General features: G+C 45.4%; 1 protein-coding gene and 1 non-coding gene across 2 annotated transcripts; one reads left to right on the top strand and one right to left on the bottom strand.

Moving 5' to 3' along the window:
- Positions 1 to 1204: 1204 nt before the first annotated feature.
- trnaq-cug (transfer RNA glutamine (anticodon CUG)) lies at positions 1205 to 1276 on the bottom strand. The gene has a single exon. It is a non-coding gene; the product is annotated as a tRNA-Gln (tRNA).
- A 54-nt stretch (positions 1277 to 1330) lies between these two features.
- On the top strand, positions 1331 to 22409 carry LOC110501485 (ras-related protein Rab-11A). The gene is made up of 5 exons (XM_036961294.2): positions 1331 to 1692; positions 4242 to 4437; positions 10713 to 10906; positions 11385 to 11465; positions 14901 to 22409. The coding sequence occupies exons 1-5, from the start codon at positions 1653 to 1655 to the stop codon at positions 15035 to 15037; spliced, it is 648 nt and encodes a 215-aa protein (XP_036817189.1). The 5' UTR covers positions 1331 to 1652; the 3' UTR covers positions 15038 to 22409.
- Positions 22410 to 23957: the final 1548 nt, after the last annotated feature.

The following is a 23957-nucleotide window of genomic DNA, read 5'->3' as shown; positions in this document are numbered from 1 at the left end:
TCAAATTGTATTCGTCACATGCGCGGAATATATTATTTATTTGTATTTTATTTAACTTATTTAACTAGGCAATACCTTACCATGAAATGTTTAGTTACAAGCCCTTAACCAATAATGCAGTTCAAGAAATGGAGTTAAGAAAATATTTACTAAATAAACTAAAGTAAAGAAAATAAATATGTATTAAAACAAATAAAATATACAAAAATAATAAAAAATGACACAATAAAATAATAACGAAGCTATATACAGGGGTACTGACCTGTACCGAGTCAAGGTACTAGGGTACAGGTTAGCCAAGGTAATTTGTACATGTAGGTAAGGGTAAAGTGTGACTATGTTGTCGTACACGTCAATCCAGAGTGTCCCAAACATGCTCAATGGGTGGCATGTCTGGTGAGTATGCAGGACATGGAAGAACTGGGACATTTTCAGCTTCCAGGAATTGTGTACAGAGTCTTGCGACATGGAGCTGTGCATTATCATGCTGAAACATGAGGTGATGGTGGTGGCTGAATGGCACAACAATGGGCCTCAGGATCTCGTCACGGTATCTCTGTGCATTCAAAATGCCATCAACAAAATGTAATTAAGTTTGTTGTACATAGCCTATACCCCACCGCCACCAACGTTGACAGAGGCAAACCACTTGACCACGCGACACCATACACGTGGTTTGCGGTTGTGAGGCCAGTTGGATGTACTGCCAAATTCTCTGAAACAACGTTGGAGGAGGCTTATGGTAGATAAATTAACATTCAATTCTCTGGCAACAGCTCTGGTGGACATTCCTGCAGTCAGCATGCCAAATACACACTCCGTCAAAACTTGAGACATCTGTGTTGTGACAAAATTTTAGAGTGACCATTTGTTGACCCCAGCACAAGGTGCACCTGTGTAATGATCATGCTGTTTAATCATATTCTTTATATGCCACACCTGTCAGGTGGATGGATTATATTGGCAAAGGAGAATGGGTAATTGAGAGGAGTATGATTACTTGTTTAAGGTTGAATAAATTTGTGCACAACATTGGAGAGAAATAAGCCTTCTACGCATATGTAAAGTGTCTGTGATCTTTAATTTCTGCGGATGAAACATGGGAACAACACTTTACATGTTGCCTTTATATTGTTGTTTAGTATATTTCATCTACTAGCAATTTACAACTGCTTTGACTAGCAGCTAAGAACTTCAAAAATGTAGGTCCTACCGAGATTTGAACTCGGATCGCAGGATTCAGAGTCCTGAGTGCTAACCATTACACCATAGAACCATATATTTCTACCGCAGACGTACGACACTAGTCTGATGTAACTCTGATTCTTTCGCCTATTCTTCTTCATTGCCTGTTGTTAACACAATGCATGTATTACTCCGGTAAATTAATTTCATGTAGTTACATTAAATAAATCATATGAGAAGTATTATCAATGCAGATGGTTGATCCGGAAGTGGGCATTATATATAGCGGTTGGATGCCCGCTGGTTTTCCTGCTGCTGAGGTTAAATGACAAGGCTGGAACTGCAGTGCATTGCGGGGACGGGCAGGATAAGAAGGTATAATAACCGGATAGGACCGGGGAAGGAAGGAAAGGGACGGTGCCACTTGGATTCACAGACATCGAACCTCGCCTTAATTTAGATTCAGAATGGGGAATAGAGACGACGAGTATGATTACTTGTTTAAAGGTAAATGTGACCTCAATGTACCTGTCCGTAAAAGGTGATGTCATCGTGGTTTTATTATAGGAGTGGTCGCCTGGCTAACCTAGTTAGCTCCTAGCTAACGCTACGCATTTGCAGCCTGATCACTTTAGCCTGATATCCTGTGAATTTAAAAGAGGTCGTTTGGATATAAATATAGTGATTGATTTTGGTTTTGATATTCTCAATAATGCTAACTAATAGCAGTTGATCCTTTGTCTTTGTCTTGATGGCTAGATAGCGCAGGTCTCTGATGGACCGGTGCGGAAAACGTTACCGTCAGGAAATATACAACTAACGTTAGTTAGGTTACTAGTAACAGCCACTTAGTCAACCAGCTAATATGTCAAATGACCACATATCTAACGTTAACTTAGTTAACCAGCTACTGAAACCATGGGTAGTTGCTCCAGCTACATCATGGATTTTATAGCTATCTAACGTTATGTCATTCATTTAAACACATGTCTTAAGAGAAGATTACAAATCATATCTACCTAGTTTATGTGCCATATCCTGTTTGTGAAATATAGTGGCTTCAATCTGATGAAATGGGTTATTCCTAGGTCCACTTAACGTTGCTTTCAATTGTATTAGGTTGCACCAAAACTGTCAGTGGAAGGCCAGAAGGTAAATCTAATTTCATTTTAATATGCTGTGCCGGTGGGCAGGGCGGTTGATCATTATAAACAGGGGGACTATTTGACAAAATAACTTAACAATGGTCACTATTAAAGACGTCCCAACCGAGGCTCTGTTGCAGACCCACTTGCTCTCTGCCCTCTGCCCTCTGCTCTCTGCTCAGGGCAGCAGGTCGCCTTGAGGTTAGAGCTTTGGGCCAGTAATCGAATAGCAGATCTGACAAGGTCAAACATCTGTTGCTCCAGGATGCAGAACAATGGGAACCCCTCTTTCTGCCGGTGTCTCGGGGAGTTGGAATATGCAAAAAATTTAAAATATTAATTACACACTTGTAATATAAGCACCCCACATGTGATTGTTATTACCTCGTATTTAACCTTTATTTAACTAGGCAAGTCATTTAAGAACAAAATCTTATTTACAATGGCGGCCTACCCTGGCCAAACCCGGACGACGCTGGACGCTGGGCCAATTGTGCGCCGCCCTGTGGCAGAGGAAGTGGATCTACAACAGACCCATTGTTTGGAAAGTCTGTTTAGTAAAACGTTCCTTTTTAGATTTTTTGTCTCCCCAAATCAACATCATACTGATTTGGCTCCTGCTTGTTAGTTGTTAGCATGTGATGGGAATCTGGTCAAAGCACATTTCACATTCAGATAGACTTTTTCTTTATTGTACAATAAGGGGGTGTATTGTATTGATGTATATGATGTCTATTGTTTTATATTCCTACTGTAATATCTACAGGATGTGTATAGTCCTACTGTAATATCTACATGATGTGTATATTCCTACTGTAATATCTACAGGATGCGTATATTCCTACTGTAATATCTACATGATGTGTATATTCCTACTGTAATATCTACAGTATGTGTATATTCCTACTGTAATATCTACAGGATGTGTATATTCCTACTGTAATATCTACATGATGTGTATATTCCTACTGTAATATCTACAGGATGTGTATATTCCTACTGTAATATCTGCAGGATGTTGTACATTTGACTGCCTTCTTCAATGTGAGGGGAATCAGGAGATGCATCAAGTTGTTTTGAATTGACTCTAACCCGTCTCGCTCTCTCTGGCCCAGTGGTGTTGATAGGAGACTCTAACCTGTCTCTCTCTCTGGCCCAGTGGTGTTGATAGGAGACTCTAACCTGTCTCTCTCTCTGGCCCAGTGGTGTTGATAGGAGACTCTAACCTGTCTCTCTCTCTGGCCCAGTGGTGTTGATAGGAGACTCTAACCTGTCTCTCTCTCTGGCCCAGTGGTGTTGATAGGAGACTCTAACCTGTCTCTCTCTCTGGCCCAGTGGTGTTGATAGGGGACTCTAACCTGTCTCTCTCTCTGGCCCAGTGGTGTTGATAGGAGACTCTAACCTGTCTCTCTCTCTGGCCCAGTGGTGTTGATAGGATACTCTAACCTGTCTCTCTCTCTGGCCCAGTGGTGTTGATAGGAGACTCTAACCTGTCTCTCTCTCTGGCCCAGTGGTGTTGATAGGGGACTCTAACCTGTCTCTCTCTCTGGCCCAGTGGTGTTGATAGGAGACTCTAACCCGTCTCTCTCTCTCTGACCCAGTTGTATTGATAGGGGACTCTAACCTGTCTCTCTCTCTGGCCCAGTGGTGTTGATAGGGGACTTTAACCTGTCTCTCTCTCTGGCCCAGTGGTGTTGATAGGAGACTCTAACCCGTCTCTCTCTCTCTGACCCAGTTGTATTGATAGGGGACTCTAACCCGTCTCTCTCTCTGGCCCAGTGGTGTTGATAGGGGACTCTAACCTGTCTCTCTCTCTGGCCCAGTGGTGTTGATAGGGGACTCTAACCTGTCTCTCTCTCTGGCCCAGTGGTGTTGATAGGAGACTCTAACCTGTCTCTCTCTCTGGCCCAGTGGTGTTGATAGGAGACTCCGGTGTGGGGAAGAGTAACCTGTTGTCTCGTTTCACCCGGAATGAGTTTAACCTGGAGAGTAAGAGCACCATCGGGGTGGAGTTTGCCACCCGCAGTATCCAGGTGGATGGGAAGACCGTGAAGGCTCAGATCTGGGACACAGCTGGCCAGGAGAGATACCGGGCTATTACATCAGCGTGAGTACAAACACACACAAACAAACACACTGTTTAGAAAACACTTCTGACACGACTGGACAGGAGCGATACGAGCCATCACCTCAGCATGAGCACTCGGGATTGTGGCCATTTTGGAAACACCCTATTTTTCATGGAAATACAGCCTTCTGAAATGTTGCATATTAAACATATGTATCAAATATCATATGAAAGTATCATGCATAGACCTAATGCATTTAGATGGGGAGTCAGTTCAACACATAGACCTAATGCATTTAGATGGGGAGTCAGTTCAACACATAGACCTAATGCATTTAGATGGGGAGTCAGTTCAACACATGGACCTAATGCATTTAGTTGGGGAGTCAGTTCAACACATAGACCTAATGCATTTAGTTGGGGAGTCAGTTCAACACACAGACCTAATGCATTTAGATGGGGAGTCAGTTCAACACATAGACCTAATGCATTTAGATGGGGAGTCAGTTCAACACATAGACCTAATGCATTTAGTTGGGGAGTCAGTTCAACACATAGACCTAATGCATTTAGATGGGGAGTCATTTCAACACATAGACCTAATGCATTTAGTTGGGGAGTCAGTTCAACACATAGACCTAATGCATTTAGATGGGGAGTCAGTTCAACACATAGACCTAATGCATTTAGTTGGGGAGTCAGTTCAACACATAGACCTAATGCATTTAGATGGGGAGTCAGTTCAACACATAGACCTAATGCATTTAGATGGGGAGTCAGTTCAACACATAGACCTAATGCATTTAGATGGGGAGTCAGTTCAACACATGGACCTAATGCATTTAGATGGGGAGTCAGTTCAACACATGGACCTAATGCATTTAGATGGGGAGTCAGTTCAACACATGGACCTAATGCATTTAGTTGGGGAGTCAGTTCAACACATGGACCTAATGCATTTAGATGGGGAGTCAGTTCAACACATGGACCTAATGCATTTAGATGGGGAGTCAGTTCAACACATAGACCTAATGCATTTAGATGGGGAGTCAGTTCAACACATAGACCTAATGCATTTAGATGGGGAGTCAGTTCAACACATGGACCTAATGCATTTAGATGGGGAGTCAGTTCAACACATAGACCTAATGCATTTAGATGGGGAGTCAGTTCAACACATAGACCTAATGCATTTAGATGGGGAGTCAGTTCAACACATAGACCTAATGCATTTAGATGGGGAGTCAGTTCAACACATAGACCTAATGCATTTAGTTGGGGAGTCAGTTCAACACATGGACCTAATGCATTTAGATGGGGAGTCAGTTCAACACATAGACCTAATGCATTTAGTTGGGGAGTCAGTTCAACACATGGACCTAATGCATTTAGTTGGGGAGTCAGTTCAACACATGGACCTAATGCATTTAGATGGGGAGTCAGTTCAACACATAGACCTAATGCATTTAGATGGGGAGTCAGTTCAACACATAGACCTAATGCATTTAGTTGGGGAGTCAGTTCAACACATGGACCTAATGCATTTAGTTGGGGAGTCAGTTCAACACATGGACCTAATGCATTTAGTTGGGGAGTCAGTTCAACACATGGACCTAATGCATTTAGTTGGGGAGTCAGTTCAACACATAGACCTAATGCATTTAGTTGGGGAGTCAGTTCAACACATGGACCTAATGCATTTAGATGGGGAGTCAGTTCAACACATGGACCTAATGCATTTAGATGGGGAGTCAGTTCAACACATGGACCTAATGCATTTAGATGGGGAGTCAGTTCAACACATGGACCTAATGCATTTAGTTGGGGAGTCAGTTCAACACATGGACCTAATGCATTTAGTTGGGGAGTCAGTTCAACACATGGACCTAATGCATTTAGTTGGGGAGTCAGTTCAACACATGGACCTAATGCATTTAGTTGGGGAGTCAGTTCAACACATGGACCTAATGCATTTAGTTGGGGAGTCAGTTCAACACATGGACCTAATGCATTTAGATGGGGAGTCAGTTCAACACATAGACCTAATGCATTTAGTTGGGGAGTCAGTTCAACACATGGACCTAATGCATTTAGTTGGGGAGTCAGTTCAACACAGACCTAATGCATTTAGATGGGGAGTCAGTTCAACACATAGACCTAATGCATTTAGTTGGGGAGTCAGTTCAACACATGGACCTAATGCATTTAGATGGGGAGTCAGTTCAACACATGGACCTAATGCATTTAGTTGGGGAGTCAGTTCAACACATGGACCTAATGCATTTAGATGGGGAGTCAGTTCAACACATAGACCTAATGCATTTAGATGGGGAGTCAGTTCAACACATAGACCTAATGCATTTAGATGGGGAGTCAGTTCAACACATGGACCTAATGCATTTAGTTGGGGAGTCAGTTCAACACATGGACCTAATGCATTTAGATGGGGAGTCAGTTCAACACATAGACCTAATGCATTTAGTTGGGGAGTCAGTTCAACACATGGACCTAATGCATTTAGTTGGGGAGTCAGTTCAACACATGGACCTAATGCATTTAGATGGGGAGTCAGTTCAACACATAGACCTAATGCATTTAGTTGGGGAGTCAGTTCAACACATGGACCTAATGCATTTAGTTGGGGAGTCAGTTCAACACATAGACCTAATGCATTTAGTTGGGGAGTCAGTTCAACACATAGACCTAATGCATTTAGTTGGGGAGTCAGTTCAACACATGGACCTAATGCATTTAGATGGGGAGTCAGTTCAACACATAGACCTAATGCATTTAGTTGGGGAGTCAGTTCAACACATGGACCTAATGCATTTAGATGGGGAGTCAGTTCAACACATAGACCTAATGCATTTAGTTGGGGAGTCAGTTCAACACATGGACCTAATGCATTTAGATGGGGAGTCAGTTCAACACATAGACCTAATGCATTTAGTTGGGGAGTCAGTTCAACACATGGACCTAATGCATTTAGATGGGGAGTCAGTTCAACACATAGACCTAATGCATTTAGTTGGGGAGTCAGTTCAACACATGGACCTAATGCATTTAGATGGGGAGTCAGTTCAACACAGACCTAATGCATTTAGTTGGGGAGTCAGTTCAACACATGGACCTAATGCATTTAGATGGGGAGTCAGTTCAACACATAGACCTAATGCATTTAGTTGGTGAGTCAGTTCAACACATAGACCTAATGCATTTAGATGGGGAGTCAGTTCAACACATAGACCTAATGCATTTAGATGGGGAGTCAGTTCAACACATAGACCTAATGCATTTAGTTGGGGAGTCAGTTCAACACATAGACCTAATGCATTTAGATGGGGAGTCAGTTCAACACATAGACCTAATGCATTTAGATGGGGAGTCAGTTCAACACATAGACCTAATGCATTTAGATGGGGAGTCAGTTCAACACATAGACCTAATGCATTTAGTTGGGGAGTCAGTTCAACACATAGACCTAATGCATTTAGATGGGGAGTCAGTTCAACACATAGACCTAATGCATTTAGATGGGGAGTCAGTTCAACACATGGACCTAATGCATTTAGTTGGGGAGTCAGTTCAACACATAGACCTAATGCATTTAGATGGGGAGTCAGTTCAACACATAGACCTAATGCATTTAGATGGGGAGTCAGTTCAACACATATACCTAATGCATTTAGATGGGGAGTCAGTTCAACACATGGACCTAATGCATTTAGATGGGGAGTCAGTTCAACACATGGACCTAATGCATTTAGTTGGGGAGTCAGTTCAACACATGGACCTAATGCATTTAGATGGGGAGTCAGTTCAACACATAGACCTAATGCATTTAGTTGGGGAGTCAGTTCAACACATGGACCTAATGCATTTAGTTGGGGAGTCAGTTCAACACATGGACCTAATGCATTTAGATGGGGAGTCAGTTCAACACATAGACCTAATGCATTTAGTTGGGGAGTCAGTTCAACACATGGACCTAATGCATTTAGTTGGGGAGTCAGTTCAACACATAGACCTAATGCATTTAGTTGGGGAGTCAGTTCAACACATAGACCTAATGCATTTAGTTGGGGAGTCAGTTCAACACATGGACCTAATGCATTTAGATGGGGAGTCAGTTCAACACATAGACCTAATGCATTTAGTTGGGGAGTCAGTTCAACACATGGACCTAATGCATTTAGTTGGGGAGTCAGTTCAACACAGACCTAATGCATTTAGATGGGGAGTCAGTTCAACACATAGACCTAATGCATTTAGTTGGGGAGTCAGTTCAACACATGGACCTAATGCATTTAGATGGGGAGTCAGTTCAACACATGGACCTAATGCATTTAGTTGGGGAGTCAGTTCAACACATGGACCTAATGCATTTAGATGGGGAGTCAGTTCAACACATAGACCTAATGCATTTAGATGGGGAGTCAGTTCAACACATAGACCTAATGCATTTAGATGGGGAGTCAGTTCAACACATGGACCTAATGCATTTAGTTGGGGAGTCAGTTCAACACATGGACCTAATGCATTTAGATGGGGAGTCAGTTCAACACATAGACCTAATGCATTTAGTTGGGGAGTCAGTTCAACACATGGACCTAATGCATTTAGTTGGGGAGTCAGTTCAACACATGGACCTAATGCATTTAGATGGGGAGTCAGTTCAACACATAGACCTAATGCATTTAGTTGGGGAGTCAGTTCAACACATGGACCTAATGCATTTAGATGGGGAGTCAGTTCAACACATAGACCTAATGCATTTAGTTGGGGAGTCAGTTCAACACATGGACCTAATGCATTTAGATGGGGAGTCAGTTCAACACATAGACCTAATGCATTTAGTTGGGGAGTCAGTTCAACACATGGACCTAATGCATTTAGATGGGGAGTCAGTTCAACACAGACCTAATGCATTTAGTTGGGGAGTCAGTTCAACACATGGACCTAATGCATTTAGATGGGGAGTCAGTTCAACACATAGACCTAATGCATTTAGTTGGGGAGTCAGTTCAACACATGGACCTAATGCATTTAGTTGGGGAGTCAGTTCAACACATAGACCTAATGCATTTAGTTGGGGAGTCAGTTCAACACATAGACCTAATGCATTTAGTTGGGGAGTCAGTTCAACACATGGACCTAATGCATTTAGATGGGGAGTCAGTTCAACACATAGACCTAATGCATTTAGTTGGGGAGTCAGTTCAACACATGGACCTAATGCATTTAGATGGGGAGTCAGTTCAACACATAGACCTAATGCATTTAGTTGGGGAGTCAGTTCAACACATGGACCTAATGCATTTAGATGGGGAGTCAGTTCAACACAGACCTAATGCATTTAGTTGGGGAGTCAGTTCAACACATGGACCTAATGCATTTAGATGGGGAGTCAGTTCAACACATAGACCTAATGCATTTAGTTGGGGAGTCAGTTCAACACATAGACCTAATGCATTTAGATGGGGAGTCAGTTCAACACATAGACCTAATGCATTTAGATGGGGAGTCAGTTCAACACATAGACCTAATGCATTTAGTTGGGGAGTCAGTTCAACACATAGACCTAATGCATTTAGATGGGGAGTCAGTTCAACACATAGACCTAATGCATTTAGATGGGGAGTCAGTTCAACACATAGACCTAATGCATTTAGATGGGGAGTCAGTTCAACACATAGACCTAATGCATTTAGTTGGGGAGTCAGTTCAACACATAGACCTAATGCATTTAGATGGGGAGTCAGTTCAACACATAGACCTAATGCATTTAGATGAGGAGTCAGTTCAACACATAGACCTAATGCATTTAGATGGGGAGTCAGTTCAACATATAGACCTAATGCATTTAGATGGGGAGTCAGTTCAACACATAGACCTAATGCATTTAGATGGGGAGTCAGTTCAACACATAGACCTAATGCATTTAGTTGGGGAGTCAGTTCAACACATGGACCTAATGCATTTAGATGGGGAGTCAGTTCAACACAGACCTAATGCATTTAGATGGGGAGTCAGTTCAACACAGACCTAATTCATTTAGATGGGGAGTCAGTTCAACACAGACCTAATGCATTTAGATGGGGAGTCAGTTCAACACAGACCTAATGCATTTAGATGGAGAGTCAGTTCAACACAGACCTAATGCATTTAGATGGAGAGTCAGTTCAACACATGGACCAATGTATTTAGGCAATTTGAAAGCCTGTTACAAGGTTTACTTTAAGTTTCTAACAACACTATATAGGCCATCTCTGCTTGTCACCTTTGATCCTACCTCTGCTTCCTCTGGTCCACAGGTATTACCGTGGTGCAGTGGGGGCCTTGTTGGTCTATGACATCGCCAAGCACCTGACCTATGAAAACGTGGAGCGTTGGCTGAAGGAGCTGAGAGACCATGCAGACAGCAACATCGTCATTATGCTGGTCGGCAACAAGAGTGACCTGCGCCACCTCAGGGCCGTGCCCACCGACGAGGCACGGACATTTGCAGGTCAGTGTGTGTTTTTTACATTTCATTTTATTTCACCTTTATTTAACCTGGTTCGCCAGTTGAGAAAAAGTTCTCATTTACAACTGCGACCTGGCCAAGATAAAGCAAAGCAGTGCGACAAAAACAACAACACAGAGTTACACATGGAGTAAACAAACATACAGTCAATAACAAGATAGAAATTTGTCTATATACAGTGTGTGGCATGGGGCAGGTAATAAGAGTGATCTGCGCCAGCTCAGGGCCGTGCCCACCGACGACGCAGGTCAGTGCAGTACCAACTCACACAGGAAGAGGTCTAGGAGTAGTGGGGTGAACCGTTTCATTATTTTCCTTACCCATGAGTGGCTGTTGGTTTTCATGGTTTTACTTATTCAAATAGGAAGACGTCTCTGTAATGTCATAGAGATTTGCATAATGGTAGAGACCTTAACACAGTGGTGATTAACATGGTTTACTGTTTCCCTCTGTTCCTCAGAGAAGAACGGTTTGTCTTTCCTGGAGACCTCAGCCCTGGACTCTACTAACGTGGAGACATCCTTCCAGACCATTCTGACTGGTGAGGGGCTGTCTCTCTATGCTCTCTACAGCATTGATCTGTATCTGAAGAGAACTCGGATTCATTTGTATGTATGATAAGCTGGAACGATTGATACGGTGTCATGATATAGACTTGTGGGGGTAGAGATTTGTGTGTGTGACAGAGACGAGACCAGTGATTGTGTGTTGGAGTGATCAAATCCACTGGGCCGAGGGATCTGCCCGAAGACCTAATCACAGCTGAGACATGACTAGCCTCGATGAGGACTAATGTGTGGGTTCTCCTGACGTCCAGCTCTTCTAACAGGATATGACCACCACAATGCTTTGCAGCTGTGTCCTAATTCTGCTCTAGCCTGGTCCCAGATCTGTTTTATAATGCTGGGTGTAATCATTAGGCACCAAACTGAAGAAGACAACTGACAAACAGGAAGGGACTAGGCTACCTGAACTTGTCCAATAACAAATGCTTGTTTTCCACTGTGTGCCCTAATGAATATGACCTCTGGACCTTTCCTGTTCTGCCCTGTCTTACCCTTTCCTGTTCTGCCCTCTTACCCTTTCCTGCTCTGCCCTGTCTTACCCTTTCCTGCTCTGCCCTGTCTTACCATTTCCTGTTCTGCCCTGTCTTACTCTTTCCTGCTCTGCCCTGTCTTACCCTTTCCTGCTCTGCCCTGTCTTACCCTTTCCTGTTCTGCCCTGTCTTACCCTTTCCTGTTCTGCCCTGTCTTACCCTTTCCTGTTCTGCCCTGTCTTACCCTTTCCTGTTCTGCCCTGTCTTACCCTTTCCTGTTCTGCCCTGTCTTACCCTTTCCTGCTCTGCCCTGTCTTACCCTTTCCTGCTCTGCCCTGTCTTACCCTTTCCTGTTCTGCCCTGTCTTACTCTTTCCTGCTCTGCCCTGTCTTACCCTTTCCTGCTCTGCCCTGTCTTACCCTTTCCTGCTCTGCCCTGTCTTACCCTGTCCTGATCTGCCTTACCCTGTCCTGCTCTGCCCTGTCCTACCCAGTCTTGCTCTGCCCTGTCTTACCCAGTCCTGCTCTGCCCTGTCTTACCCTGTCCTGCTCTGCCCTGTCTTACCCTTGCCTGCTCTGCCCTGTCTTACCCTTTCTTGCTCTGCCCTGTCTTACCCTGTCCTGCTCTGCCCTGTCTTACCCTGTCCTGCTCTGCCCTGTCTTACCCAGTCCTGCTCTGCCCTGTCTTACCCTGTCCTGCTCTGCCCTGCCCTGCTCTGCCCTGTCCTACCAGTTCTGCTCTGCCCTGTCTTACCCTTTCCTGCTCTGCCCTATCTTACCATTTCCTGCCTTGCCCTGTCCTACCCTTTCCTGCTCTGCCCTGTCCTACCCTTTCCTGCTCTGCCCTGTCCTACCCAGTCCTGCTCTGCCCTGTCTTACCCTGTCCTGCTCTGCCTTACCCTGTCCTGCTCTGCCCTGTCCTACCCTTTCCTGCTCTGCCCTGTCTTACCCTGCTCTGCCCTGTCTTACCCTGTCCTGCTCTGCCCTGTCCTGCTCTGCCCTGTCTTACCCTGTCCTGCTCTGCCCTGTCTTACCCTGTCCTGCTCTGCCCTGTCTTACCCTGTCCTGCTCTGCCCTGTCTTACCCTGTCCTGCTCTGCCCTGTCCTACCCTGTCCTGCTCTGCCCTGTCTTACCCTTTCCTGCTCTGCCCTGTCTTACCCTTTCCTGCTCTGCCCTGTCTTACCCTGTCCTGCTCTGCCCTGTCCTACCCTGTCCTGCTCTGCCCTGTCTTACCCTTGCCTGCTCTGCCCTGTCTTACCCTGTCCTGCTCTGCCCTGTCTTACCCTGTCCTGCTCTGCCCTGTCTTACCCTGTCCTGCTCTGCCCTGTCCTACCCTGTCCTGCTCTGCCCTGTCTTACCCTTGCCTGCTCTGCCCTGTCTTACCCTTGCCTGCTCTGCCCTGTCTTACCCTTTCCTGCTCTGCCCTGTCTTACCCTTTCTTGCTCTGCCCTGTCTTACCCTGTCCTGCTCTGCCCTGTCTTACCCTGTCCTGCCCTGCTCTGCCCTGTCCTACCCTGTCCTGCTCTGCCCTGTCTTACCCTTGCCTGCTCTGCCCTGTCTTACCCTTTCCTGCTCTGCCCTGTCTTACCCTTTCCTGCTCTGCCCTGTCTTACCCTGTCCTGCTCTGCCCTGTCTTACCCTTTCTTGCTCTGCCCTGTCTTACCCTTTCCTGCTCTGCCCTGTCTTACCCTTTCCTGCTCTGCCCTGTCTTACCCTTTCTTGCTCTGCCCTGTCTTACCCTTTCCTGCTCTGCCCTGTCTTACCCTTTCCTGCTCTGCCCTGTCTTACCCTGTCCTGCCCTGCTCTGCCCTGTCCTACCCTGTCCTGCTCTGCCCTGTCTTACCCTTTCCTGCTCTGCCCTGTCTTACCCTTTCCTGCTCTGCCCTGTCTTACCCTTTCCTGCTCTGCCCTGTCTTACCCTTTCCTGCTCTGCCCTGTCTTACCCTTTCCTGCTCTGCCCTGTCCTACCCTTTCCTGCTCTGCCCTGTCTTACCCTTTCCTGCTCTGCCCTGTCTTACCCTTTCCTGCTCTGCCCTGTCTTACCCTTTCTTGCTCTGCCCTGTCTTACCCTTTCCTGCTCTGCCCTGTCTTACCCTTTCCTGCTCTGCCCTGTCTTACCCTTTCTTGCTCTGCCCTGTCTTACCCTTTCCTGCTCTGCCCTGTCTTACCCTGTCCTGCTCTGCCCTGTCTTACCCTGTCCTGCCCTGCTCTGCCCTGTCCTACCCTGTCCTGCTCTGCCCTGTCTTACCCTTTCCTGCTCTGCCCTGTCTTACCCTTTCCTGCTCTGCCCAGTCCTGTTCTGCACTAACATGTCAAACCAATGTTTTAAAGGGAGTGCTAGCTGGTGATTGTGTTAGATAGCTCCTGTTTAAGCTGTGAGTAAAGTACTTTAGCAACATGCTACTTAAAGACCATTAGAAACTGGGTGGTTCCAGCCCTGAATGCTGATTGGCTGACAGCCGTGGTATATCAGACCGTATACCACAGGTATGACAAAACATGTAATTTCCTGCTCCAGTTTAAAATAGCAATAAGGCACCTCAGGGGTTTGTGGTATACGGCCAATATACTCTGTGATGTGTCGTGACTAAGAACAGCCCTTAGCCGTGGTATATTGGCCATATACCACACCTCCTTGGTCCTTATTGATAAAGCCTAACACTCACCTACACCGAGGGTACTTAACACTAGCTGTGAACAACTTTTGGCACTAGGCTTGTTCTCAACTATATATCCCCATCTCCTCACCACCTCCTCAAAATGCAGAGGGGAGTCACCTTCTCCTCCAATGGGTTGTGGGAAAGCAGTGTGGAGATGGGACGGGAGGAATTGAGGAAAGATGAATTGAGACAGAGCCCTAGTGTTCTGTCTTTCTGTGTGAGTGATGTTAATGCCCTGTCTCTCTCTTCTCCCCCTTGCTCACTCCCCCCCCCGCTGCAGAAATCTATCGCATCGTGTCTCAGAAACAGATGTCGGACCGACGAGACAACGACATGTCGCCTAGCAACAACGTGGTCAACATCCAGGTGCAGCCGACGGAGAACAAACCAAAGATGCAGTGTTGTCAGAGCATCTAACAGCCTCACCAGTAGCACCTGATCCCCTCCCCTAAAAGACTGCTTGGTCCTGTCTGACTGAGACACAGCTGCATGGCCAGGCTCTAGACTGAGACACAGCTGCGTGACCAGGCTCTAGACTGAGACACAGCTGCGTGGCCAGGCTCTAGACTGAGACACAGCTGCGTGGCCAGGCTCTAGACTGAGACACAGCTGCGTGGCCAGGCTCTAGACTGAGACACAGCTGCATGGCCAGGCTCTAGACTGAGACACAGCTGCATGGCCAGGCTCTAGACTGAGACACAGCTGCATGGCCAGGCTCTAGACTGAGACACAGCTGCATGGCCAGGCTCTAAACTGAGACACAGCTGCATGGCCAGGCTCTAGACTGAGACACAGCTGCATGGCCAGGCTCTAGACTGAGACACAGCTGCATGGCCAGGCTCTAGACTGAGACACAGCTGCATGGCCAGGCTCTAGACTGAGACACAGCTGCATGGCCAGGCTCTAGACTCTATGCTTCCATGTAGAGGGTGAGGCTGTGTCCAGATTCTCCACCCTTCCTCCCAAAGTGTGGCATACTCCATGTCATGGATTTAAAGGCATTAGATTGTAATCATTGGCTGAAGAGAGTTTATTTTCATCATTGTTAAATGTATGATGGGAAATGTTCAAGTGAACACTTTGAGAAAAGGGTGGATCATTAGGGTGCAGCTGTGAGCCCGCTGGTTCCTTAAGGATCCCCAGTCAGGATTATACAGCTGTGAGCCCGCTGGTTCCTTAAGGATCCCCAGTCAGGATTATACAGCTGTGAGCCCGCTGGTTCCTTAAGGATCCCCAGTCAGGACTATACAGCTGTGAGCCCACTGGTTCCTTAAGGATCCCCAGTCAGGACTATACAGCTGTGATCCCGTTGGTTCCTTAAGGATCCCCAGTCAGGACTATACAGCTGTGTCTGAGCATGTTGGTTCCTTCAGGATCCCCAGTCAGGACTATACAGCTGTGTCTGAGCCCGTTGGTTCCTTAAGGATCCCCAGTCAGGACTATACAGCTGTGTCTGAGCCCGTTGGTTCCTTAAGGATCCCCAGTCAGGACTATACAGCTGTCTGAACCCGTTGGTTCCTTAAGGATCCCCAGTCAGGATTATACAGCTGTGTCTGAGCCCGTTGGTTCCTTAAGGATCCCAGTCAGGACTATACAGCTGTGCCTGATCCCGTTGGTTCCTTAAGGATCCCCAGTCAGGACTATACAGCTGTGTCTGAGCCTGTTGGTTCCTTAAGGATCCCCAGTCAGGACTATACAGCTGTGACTGAGCCCGTTGGTTCCTTAAGGATCCCCAGTCAGGACTATACAGCTGTGTCTGATCCTGTTGGTTCCTTCAGGATCCCCAGTCAGGACTATACAGCTGTGTCTGAGCCCGTTGGTTCCTTAAGGATCCCCAGTTAGGACTATACAGCTGTCTGATCCCGTTGGTTCCTTAAAGATCCCCAGTCAGGACTATACAGCTGTGTCTGAGCATGTTGGTTCCTTAAGAATCCCCAGTCAGGACTATACAGCTGTGTCTGAGCCCGTTGGTTCCTTAAGGAACCCCAGTCAGGACTATACAGCTGTCTGAGCCCGTTGGTTCCTTAAGGAACCCCAGTCCGGACTATACAGCTGTGTCTGATCCCGTTGGTTCCTTAAGGATCCCCAGTCAGGACTGTACAGCTGTGTCTGATCCCGTTGGTTCCTTAAGGATCCCCAGTCGGGACTATACAGCTGTGTCTGATCCCTTTGGTTCCTTAAGGATCCCCAGTCAGGACTATACAGCTGTGTCTGAGCCCGTTGGTTCCTTAAGGATCCCCAGTCAGGACTATACAGCTGTGTCTGAGCCCATTGGTTCCTTAAGGATCCCCAGTCAGGACTATACAGCTGTGTCTGAGCCCGTTGGTTCCTTAGGGATCCCCAGTCAGGACTATACAGCTGTGTCTGAGCCCGTTGGTTCCTTAAGGATCCCCAGTCAGGACTATACAGCTGTGATCCCGTTGGTTCCTTAAGGAACCCTTCAGGATTATACAGCTGTGATCCCGTTGGTTCCTTAAGGATCCCCAGTCAGGATTATACAGCTGTGATCCCGTTGGTTCCTTAAGGATCCCCAGTCAGGACTATACAGCTGTGTCTGAGCCGGTTGGTTCCTTAAGGAACCCCAGTCAGGATTATACAGCTGTCTGAGCCCGTTGGTTCCTTAAGGAACCCCAGTCAGGATTATACAGCTGTGTCTGAGCCCGTTGGTTCCTTAAGGAACCCCAGTCAGGACTATACAGCTGTGTCTGAGCCCGTTGGTTCCTTAAAGATCCCCAGTCAGGACTATACAGCTGTGATCCCGTTGGTTCCTTAAGGAACCCCAGTCAGGACTATACAGCTGTCTGAGCCCGTTGGTTCCTTAAGGAACCCCAGTCAGGACTATACAGCTGTGTCTGAGCATGTTGGTTCCTTAAGAATCCCCAGTCAGGACTATACAGCTGTGTCTGAGCCCGTTGGTTCCTTAAGGATCCCCAGCTTTTTATTTTTGCCGTCTTTTATATTATTATATAGCTGTTTTAATAACCAGACAGACGCTGGAAGAATCTGCACAGAAATGTATTCATATATGATGGAATAGTTTTATCGGTGATAACGCAGACCTGCCAACATGCATTGTACCTACCATAGGCTTCTATTTGGCACATTGTGGTTTTTGACTCAACCGGCTAAAGTTGGAGCTGAGCCAATCAGAGGACTTGGCTGAGGAGAAAACATCTCCAGCTCTCCTCCCCCCCTGTGTTCATAGTAATGTTTTCCTCACTCCATCTTGATAGCAGCTCTTCACTCTGTCTGTTCATACCACTGATGCGTGAGCGGGAAAATGGAGAACCAACTGTTTGGCAAATACATTTTCCATAATTGTAAGTGTTAGTCAAGCACATAACCACTATTTAGCAGTTAGCTCCTTAGCTAAGGCGTCATTACGACTAAGGTAGTTAGCTACAGTGTTTAGTCAACTAAGCGAGAACAATTTCTCTGCAATGGTAGTAGGCACAAGCACATTGACGAGCAACATGTGCTGTGTTGCAGTAGTTCAATGTTACTGAGTGTTATGCTAGTTCAGTGCTGCGCTAGTTCAGCGCTGCGCTAGTTCAGTGCGCGTCACTGTGAAGATGGAAACAGACGTGGCAGAGAGCTGTTCTGCTAATACTGTCCTTCATTGAAAGTTATGTTAAAGTGTTAAAGATTAGCAGGCCTATGTTATTGAATCATTTGTGGATCTGTCCTCTTCAAATACCTGGTGGATGAGGTCAGGGCCGGTGGATGAGGTCAGGGCCGGTGGATGAGGTCCGGGCCGGTGGATGAGGTCAGGGATAGAGATCTGGAACCAGCTCCTATAAGCCTAGCTCAATTTTTGTCATATTCCATATATCCTACAGTTAACTAGACTACTACATTGCATCCATTAATGTAATTATTTAGAATTTTCTCCTCAAACAAATTTAAGAAGAAGCTAGTTTGCATTTTCACTAGACGATCCACCTTCATTACCCCTCAATTTAACCTAGAAAAAAAACACCTCAATTTAATTTAGCATCAAACACAATACTTCTATGTTTACTACAATGTTTGATTTAATTTATAGCTCTAGCCTGAGGGGAAAGTCGACTGACCCAATCTGGGCCTTCCCCTACACAACCTTAGTCCTACATCCGCACCACCTTGGCAGAAAATCCCAGGGAGAGCCCTGATTGTACATCTGACCGTATTTCTAGTTTGCTACTGAAGACCAGCCAATTACCAAGTACCCATAGCAGTCTATAGACTACCATGCCTACTGAGGCAGTCTTCTACCAACATCATTTGGATAAAAAAGGTTCCTATGACTTGACCAGTGTGGGTGTCGTTGCACTGAATTGGTACTCTTAAAACTTATTCAAGGATAATGTGAGGATTGTTTTTGTTCATTTGAAAATGAACCTGGTTAAAGGAGTGCACTGTGAAGGGAATAGGGGGCCATGTGGGACTCGGGCAGTGGGGAGCCTGGTACTGCTACTGTATAGATGATGGCTTCTTTCTTGTTGTAATGCTAATGATAGGCTAGGGATCAGTGGTAGTAATGCTGTAATGATAATGATAGGCTAGGGATCAGTGGTAGTAATGCTAATGATGATAGGCTAGGGATCAGTAGTAGTGATGCTAATGATAGGCTAGGGATCAGTGGTAGTAATGCTAATGATAGGCTAGGGAACAGTGGTAGTAATGCAGTAATGCTAATGATAGGCTAGGGATCAGTGGTAGTAATGCTGTAATGCTAATGATAGGCTAGGGATCAGTGGTAGTAATGCTGTAATGCTAATGATAGGCTAGGGATCAGTGGTAGTAATGCAGTAATGCTAATGATAGGCTAGGGATCAGTGGTAGTAATGCTGTAATGCTAATGATAGGCTAGGGATCAGTGGTAGTAATGCAGTAATGCTAATGATAGGCTAGGGATCAGTGGTAGTAATGCAGTAATGCTAATGATAGGCCAGGGATCAGTGGTAGTAATGCTATAATGCTAATGATAGGCTAGGGATCAGTGGTAGTAATGCTGTAATGCTAATGATAGGCTAGCGATCAGTGGTAGTAATGCTAATGATGATAGGCTAGGGATCAGTGGTAGTAATGTTATAATGCTAATGATAGGCCAGGGATCAGTGGTAGTAATGCTGTAATGCTAATGATAGGCTAGCGATCAGTGGTAGTAATGTTATAATGCTAATGATAGGCCAGGGATCAGTGGTAGTAATGCTGTAATGCTAATGATAGGCTAGCGATCAGTGGTAGTAATGTTATAATGCTAATGATAGGCCAGGGATCAGTGGTAGTAATGCTGTAATGCTAATGATAGGCTAGGGATCAGTGGTAGTAATGCTATAATGCTAATGATAGGCTAGGGATCAGTGGTAGTAATGCTAATGATGATAGGCTAGGGATCAGTGGTAGTAATGCTGTAATGCTAATGATAGGCTAGGGATCAGTGGTAGTAATGCTGTAATGCTAATGATAGGCCAGGGATCAGTGGTAGTAATGCTGTAATGCTAATGATAGGCTAGGGATCAGTGGTAGTAATGCTGTAATGCTAATGATAGGCCAGGGATCAGTGGTAGTAATGCTGTAATGCTAATGATAGGCCAGGGATCAGTGGTAGTAATGCTGTAATGCTAATGATAGGCCAGGGATCAGTGGTAGTAATGCTATAATGCTAATGATAGGCCAGGGATCAGTGCTCCTTCTGAGCTTCCTGCCTTCAATTCGTCTATTTATTCACAATTGAAGGGGTTGCAAAATGTCCCTACATTTTCCAGAAATCCCTGGGAGCCAGGTGGAGCTTGTTGTCATGGTGAAGGATGGTAGCATAAAGTCTAGTGATGCCACTGCTCATGAGTCCGGATTCCCAGCTCTGTTTGTGTGGTCTTGCCAACTCTGTCATTATCATAAGACGGGGTTATTACCCTACGACGTCCGGACTACTGCTGCTTTTCTGTTCTACCTGTTTGGCGGAATGAATACACCCTTGGTGTCCCAGGTCGAAATGAGTCCCTAACTAGAGGGGAAGAATGATACATAGCAGTTCAACTGGCTTTGAGGTCCAGATTTCAATTTGAGGGACATGGGCGTTATGACAAGACGGCACAAACAGATCTGGGATTCAGGCTAACCATGGTTTACCTTGGTGTCAATGGGAACAAGTAATCGCACATACATAACCACTATCTGGAGAGACCAGACTACAGTTAGACTGCCTAACAGACTGTCTTATAAGACTGATTCATTCATACATTTCTGCTTTTGTTTTGTTTTTAAACATGCTCTATGCCAGGATTAGGATCAGTTCCAGTCAATTCAGGAAGTACACTGAAATTCCAATTATCTTCAACGAGGAACATTTGGAATTGGAATTTGGTTTTACTTTCTGAATTAAAATGGAAATGGCCCAACGCTGATGGTAACCCTGAGACGTGGCTGTAGGCTCCTTTTATGTTGCAAGTTGTGAGTGAGTAGTGTTTCAGTGCCTTTATGGTAGAATGTCATGTTGGTTGGGAGTTTTCAGAAACCACCTCCCCTTCTCTTCAAGCCTGGCCGGCTCACCTAGCTAGCTCTCTGGATTAGTGGACCCAAGGATCTAAACAGGATCCTTGGGATGTCCAACTCTGTCAGCCCTTTGAAGGGGACGTTTCAAACAGTTAAGGATAAGGGTTAACTGTTAGTGGACAGGACTGGTTCCTGGCCAAGTTGATCAGGCTGGTTGGCAGGTTCCCTCCAAGTGACTCAACACACCACAGTCTGCAGACTTAGATCAGCTGCAGGTGTGGATAAGAGGGAGCCACTGTCTATTTACTTAATAAAGCCTAGTATCCCACTTCACATAAAGTGTGTCTCATTGCCCCCTATCAAACACCCCCTATCAAATTGAGAGCACTACAAATAAGTCTCTGCTACTTCCATGAATTAAAAGGGATTCTTCTGGATGTTGGCAACAAGGCCCTTTAACTACTGACCCAGAGTCAGATGAAGCCCTTTAACTACTGACCCAGAGTCAGATGAAGCCCTTTAACTACTGACCCAGAGTCAGGTGAGGCCCTTTATCTACTGACCCAGAGTCAGATGAAGCCCTTTTATCTACTGACCCAGAGTCAGATGAGGCCCTTTAACTACTGACCCAGAGTCAGATGAAGCCCTTTTATCTACTAACCCAGAGTCAGATGAAGCCCTTTTATCTACTAACCCAGAGTCAGATGAGGCCCTTTATCTACTGACCCAGAGATGAACTCGTGGATAAACATTTTATGTCTCTGTGTCCAGTATGACGGAAGTTAGCCAATGCGAAGTCGCGTTAGTGCAATGACTGGAAGTCCACAGGAACAACTAGCATGCTAGCCCTACTGAACACAGCCCTGCTGAACACAGCCCTGCTTTAGGTTGTAGTCCCTGGGTGCATCCCAAATGGCACCCTATTCCTTATATGGAGCACTACTTTGGACCTGGGCCCGTAGGGGAATAGAGTGACACTGGGCCCGTAGGGGAATAGAGTGACCCTGGGCCCATAGTAGTGCACTATATAGAGAAAGGATGACCCAGTCTGTGTCTGTCAGGCTTGCAGTGCCAATGAGGAGGTTACAGAGGTCATCATCTCCAATTAGCCTTGTCTGCTCTGTCTGTATCCCTTTACTATTACTGTTATGTAATTAGTTACGTCAACGATCACTTTATGCCTCGGCTCCACTGTTTTATTTTTCATTCGCGCTGTACTGTGATTTGTATTTTTTTAATAATTAAACTGTTATCTCTGTCCACTACTTACAATTGAAAAGTGCAAATAAATACAATTAACTATTACAACTGAGGTAATGTCTGTGTGTGTGTGTGTGGGGGGGGGGGGGACTCTGTCTAAGCATGTCTTGTATGGTTTCAGGAACTCTGTCTAAGCATGTCTTGTATGGTTTCAGGAACTCTGTCTAAGCATGTCTTGTATGGTTTCAAAGGACATAAAAAAGGTCCTCCACAGAAGCTGCTCTTCCATAGGTATAATTGTGTAGACCTAATTCAGATAATGCACGTCATAAGACTACCAGCGCTTCAAGCCTCCTCCTCCTACCCTCTCTCCCCACCTGCAAGATTTCAGTTTGATCTCATGCCCTACACTTCTGTCCATCACACATGTAAACGACTCACTGAGCAATAGCTTGCCCTCTCGATGTAAATGACTCACTGAGCAATAGCTTGCCCGCTCCATGTAAACGACTCACTGAGCAATAGCTTGCCCGCTCCATGTAAACGACTCACTGAGCAATAGCTTGCCCGCTCCATGTAAACGACTCACTGAGCAATAGCTTGCCCGCTCCATGTAAACGACTCACTGAGCAATAGCTTGCCCGCTCCATGTAAACGACTCACTGAGCAATAGCTTGCCCGCTCCATGTAAACGACTCACTGAGCAATAGCTTGCCCGCTCCATGTAAACGACTCACTGAGCAATAGCTTGCCCTCTCCATGTAAACGACTCACTGAGCAATAGCTTGCCCGCTCCATGTAAACGATTCACGGAGCTATATCTTGCCCGCTCCATGTAAACGATTCACTGAGCAATAGCTTGCCCCCGCTCTATAGGAAGCTCCTCTGATTGGTGAAGTAATTTCATGTCGAGCTAAAAGTTAAAAAAAAAAAATATTTCAGAGGTTTAAAAAGGAACATAAAGGAACAATATAAACTGGTGCTATTTTGGTTGGAACCTGTTCAGAACTTTATTTTGCTGGTCGGAACAGTGGAACAGAACAAAGAAAATAATGGTTCTGTTCAGAATGAAACAATTGTAAAATAATTTAGGTTTCAACCCCTGGTCATAATATAATCAACCTTCAACACACTGGCTGGAGATAATGATATACCCTAGCCCTATATAATATACAGTATCCCATAGTGCACTAGGATGTAGCCCTATATAATATACAGTATCCCATAGTGCACTAGGATGTAGCCCTATATAATATACAGTATCCCATAGTACACTAGGATGTAGCCCTATATAATATACAGTATCCCATAGTGCACTAGGATGTAGCCCTATATAATATACAGTATCCCATAGTGCACTAGGATGTAGCCCTATATAATATACAGTATCCCATAGTGCACTAGGATGTAGCCCTATATAATATACAGTATCCCATAGTGCACTAGGATGTAGCCCTATATAATATACAGTATACCATAGTGCACTAGGATGTAGCCCTATATAATATACAGTATCCCATAGTACACTAGGATGTAGCCCTATACAATACACAGTATCCCATAGTGCACTAGGATGTAGCCCTATATAATATGCAGTATCCCATAATACACTAGGATGTAGCCCTATATAATATACAGTATCCCATAGTGCACTAGGATG

Source organism: Oncorhynchus mykiss, chromosome 2, assembly GCF_057628025.1.
Source record: "Oncorhynchus mykiss isolate SJ-2025 chromosome 2, ASM5762802v1, whole genome shotgun sequence".
Lineage (NCBI taxonomy): Eukaryota > Metazoa > Chordata > Actinopteri > Salmoniformes > Salmonidae > Oncorhynchus > Oncorhynchus mykiss.
Note: the sequence above shows the minus strand (reverse complement) of the source record. Positions and strands in the feature narration are given on the sequence as shown.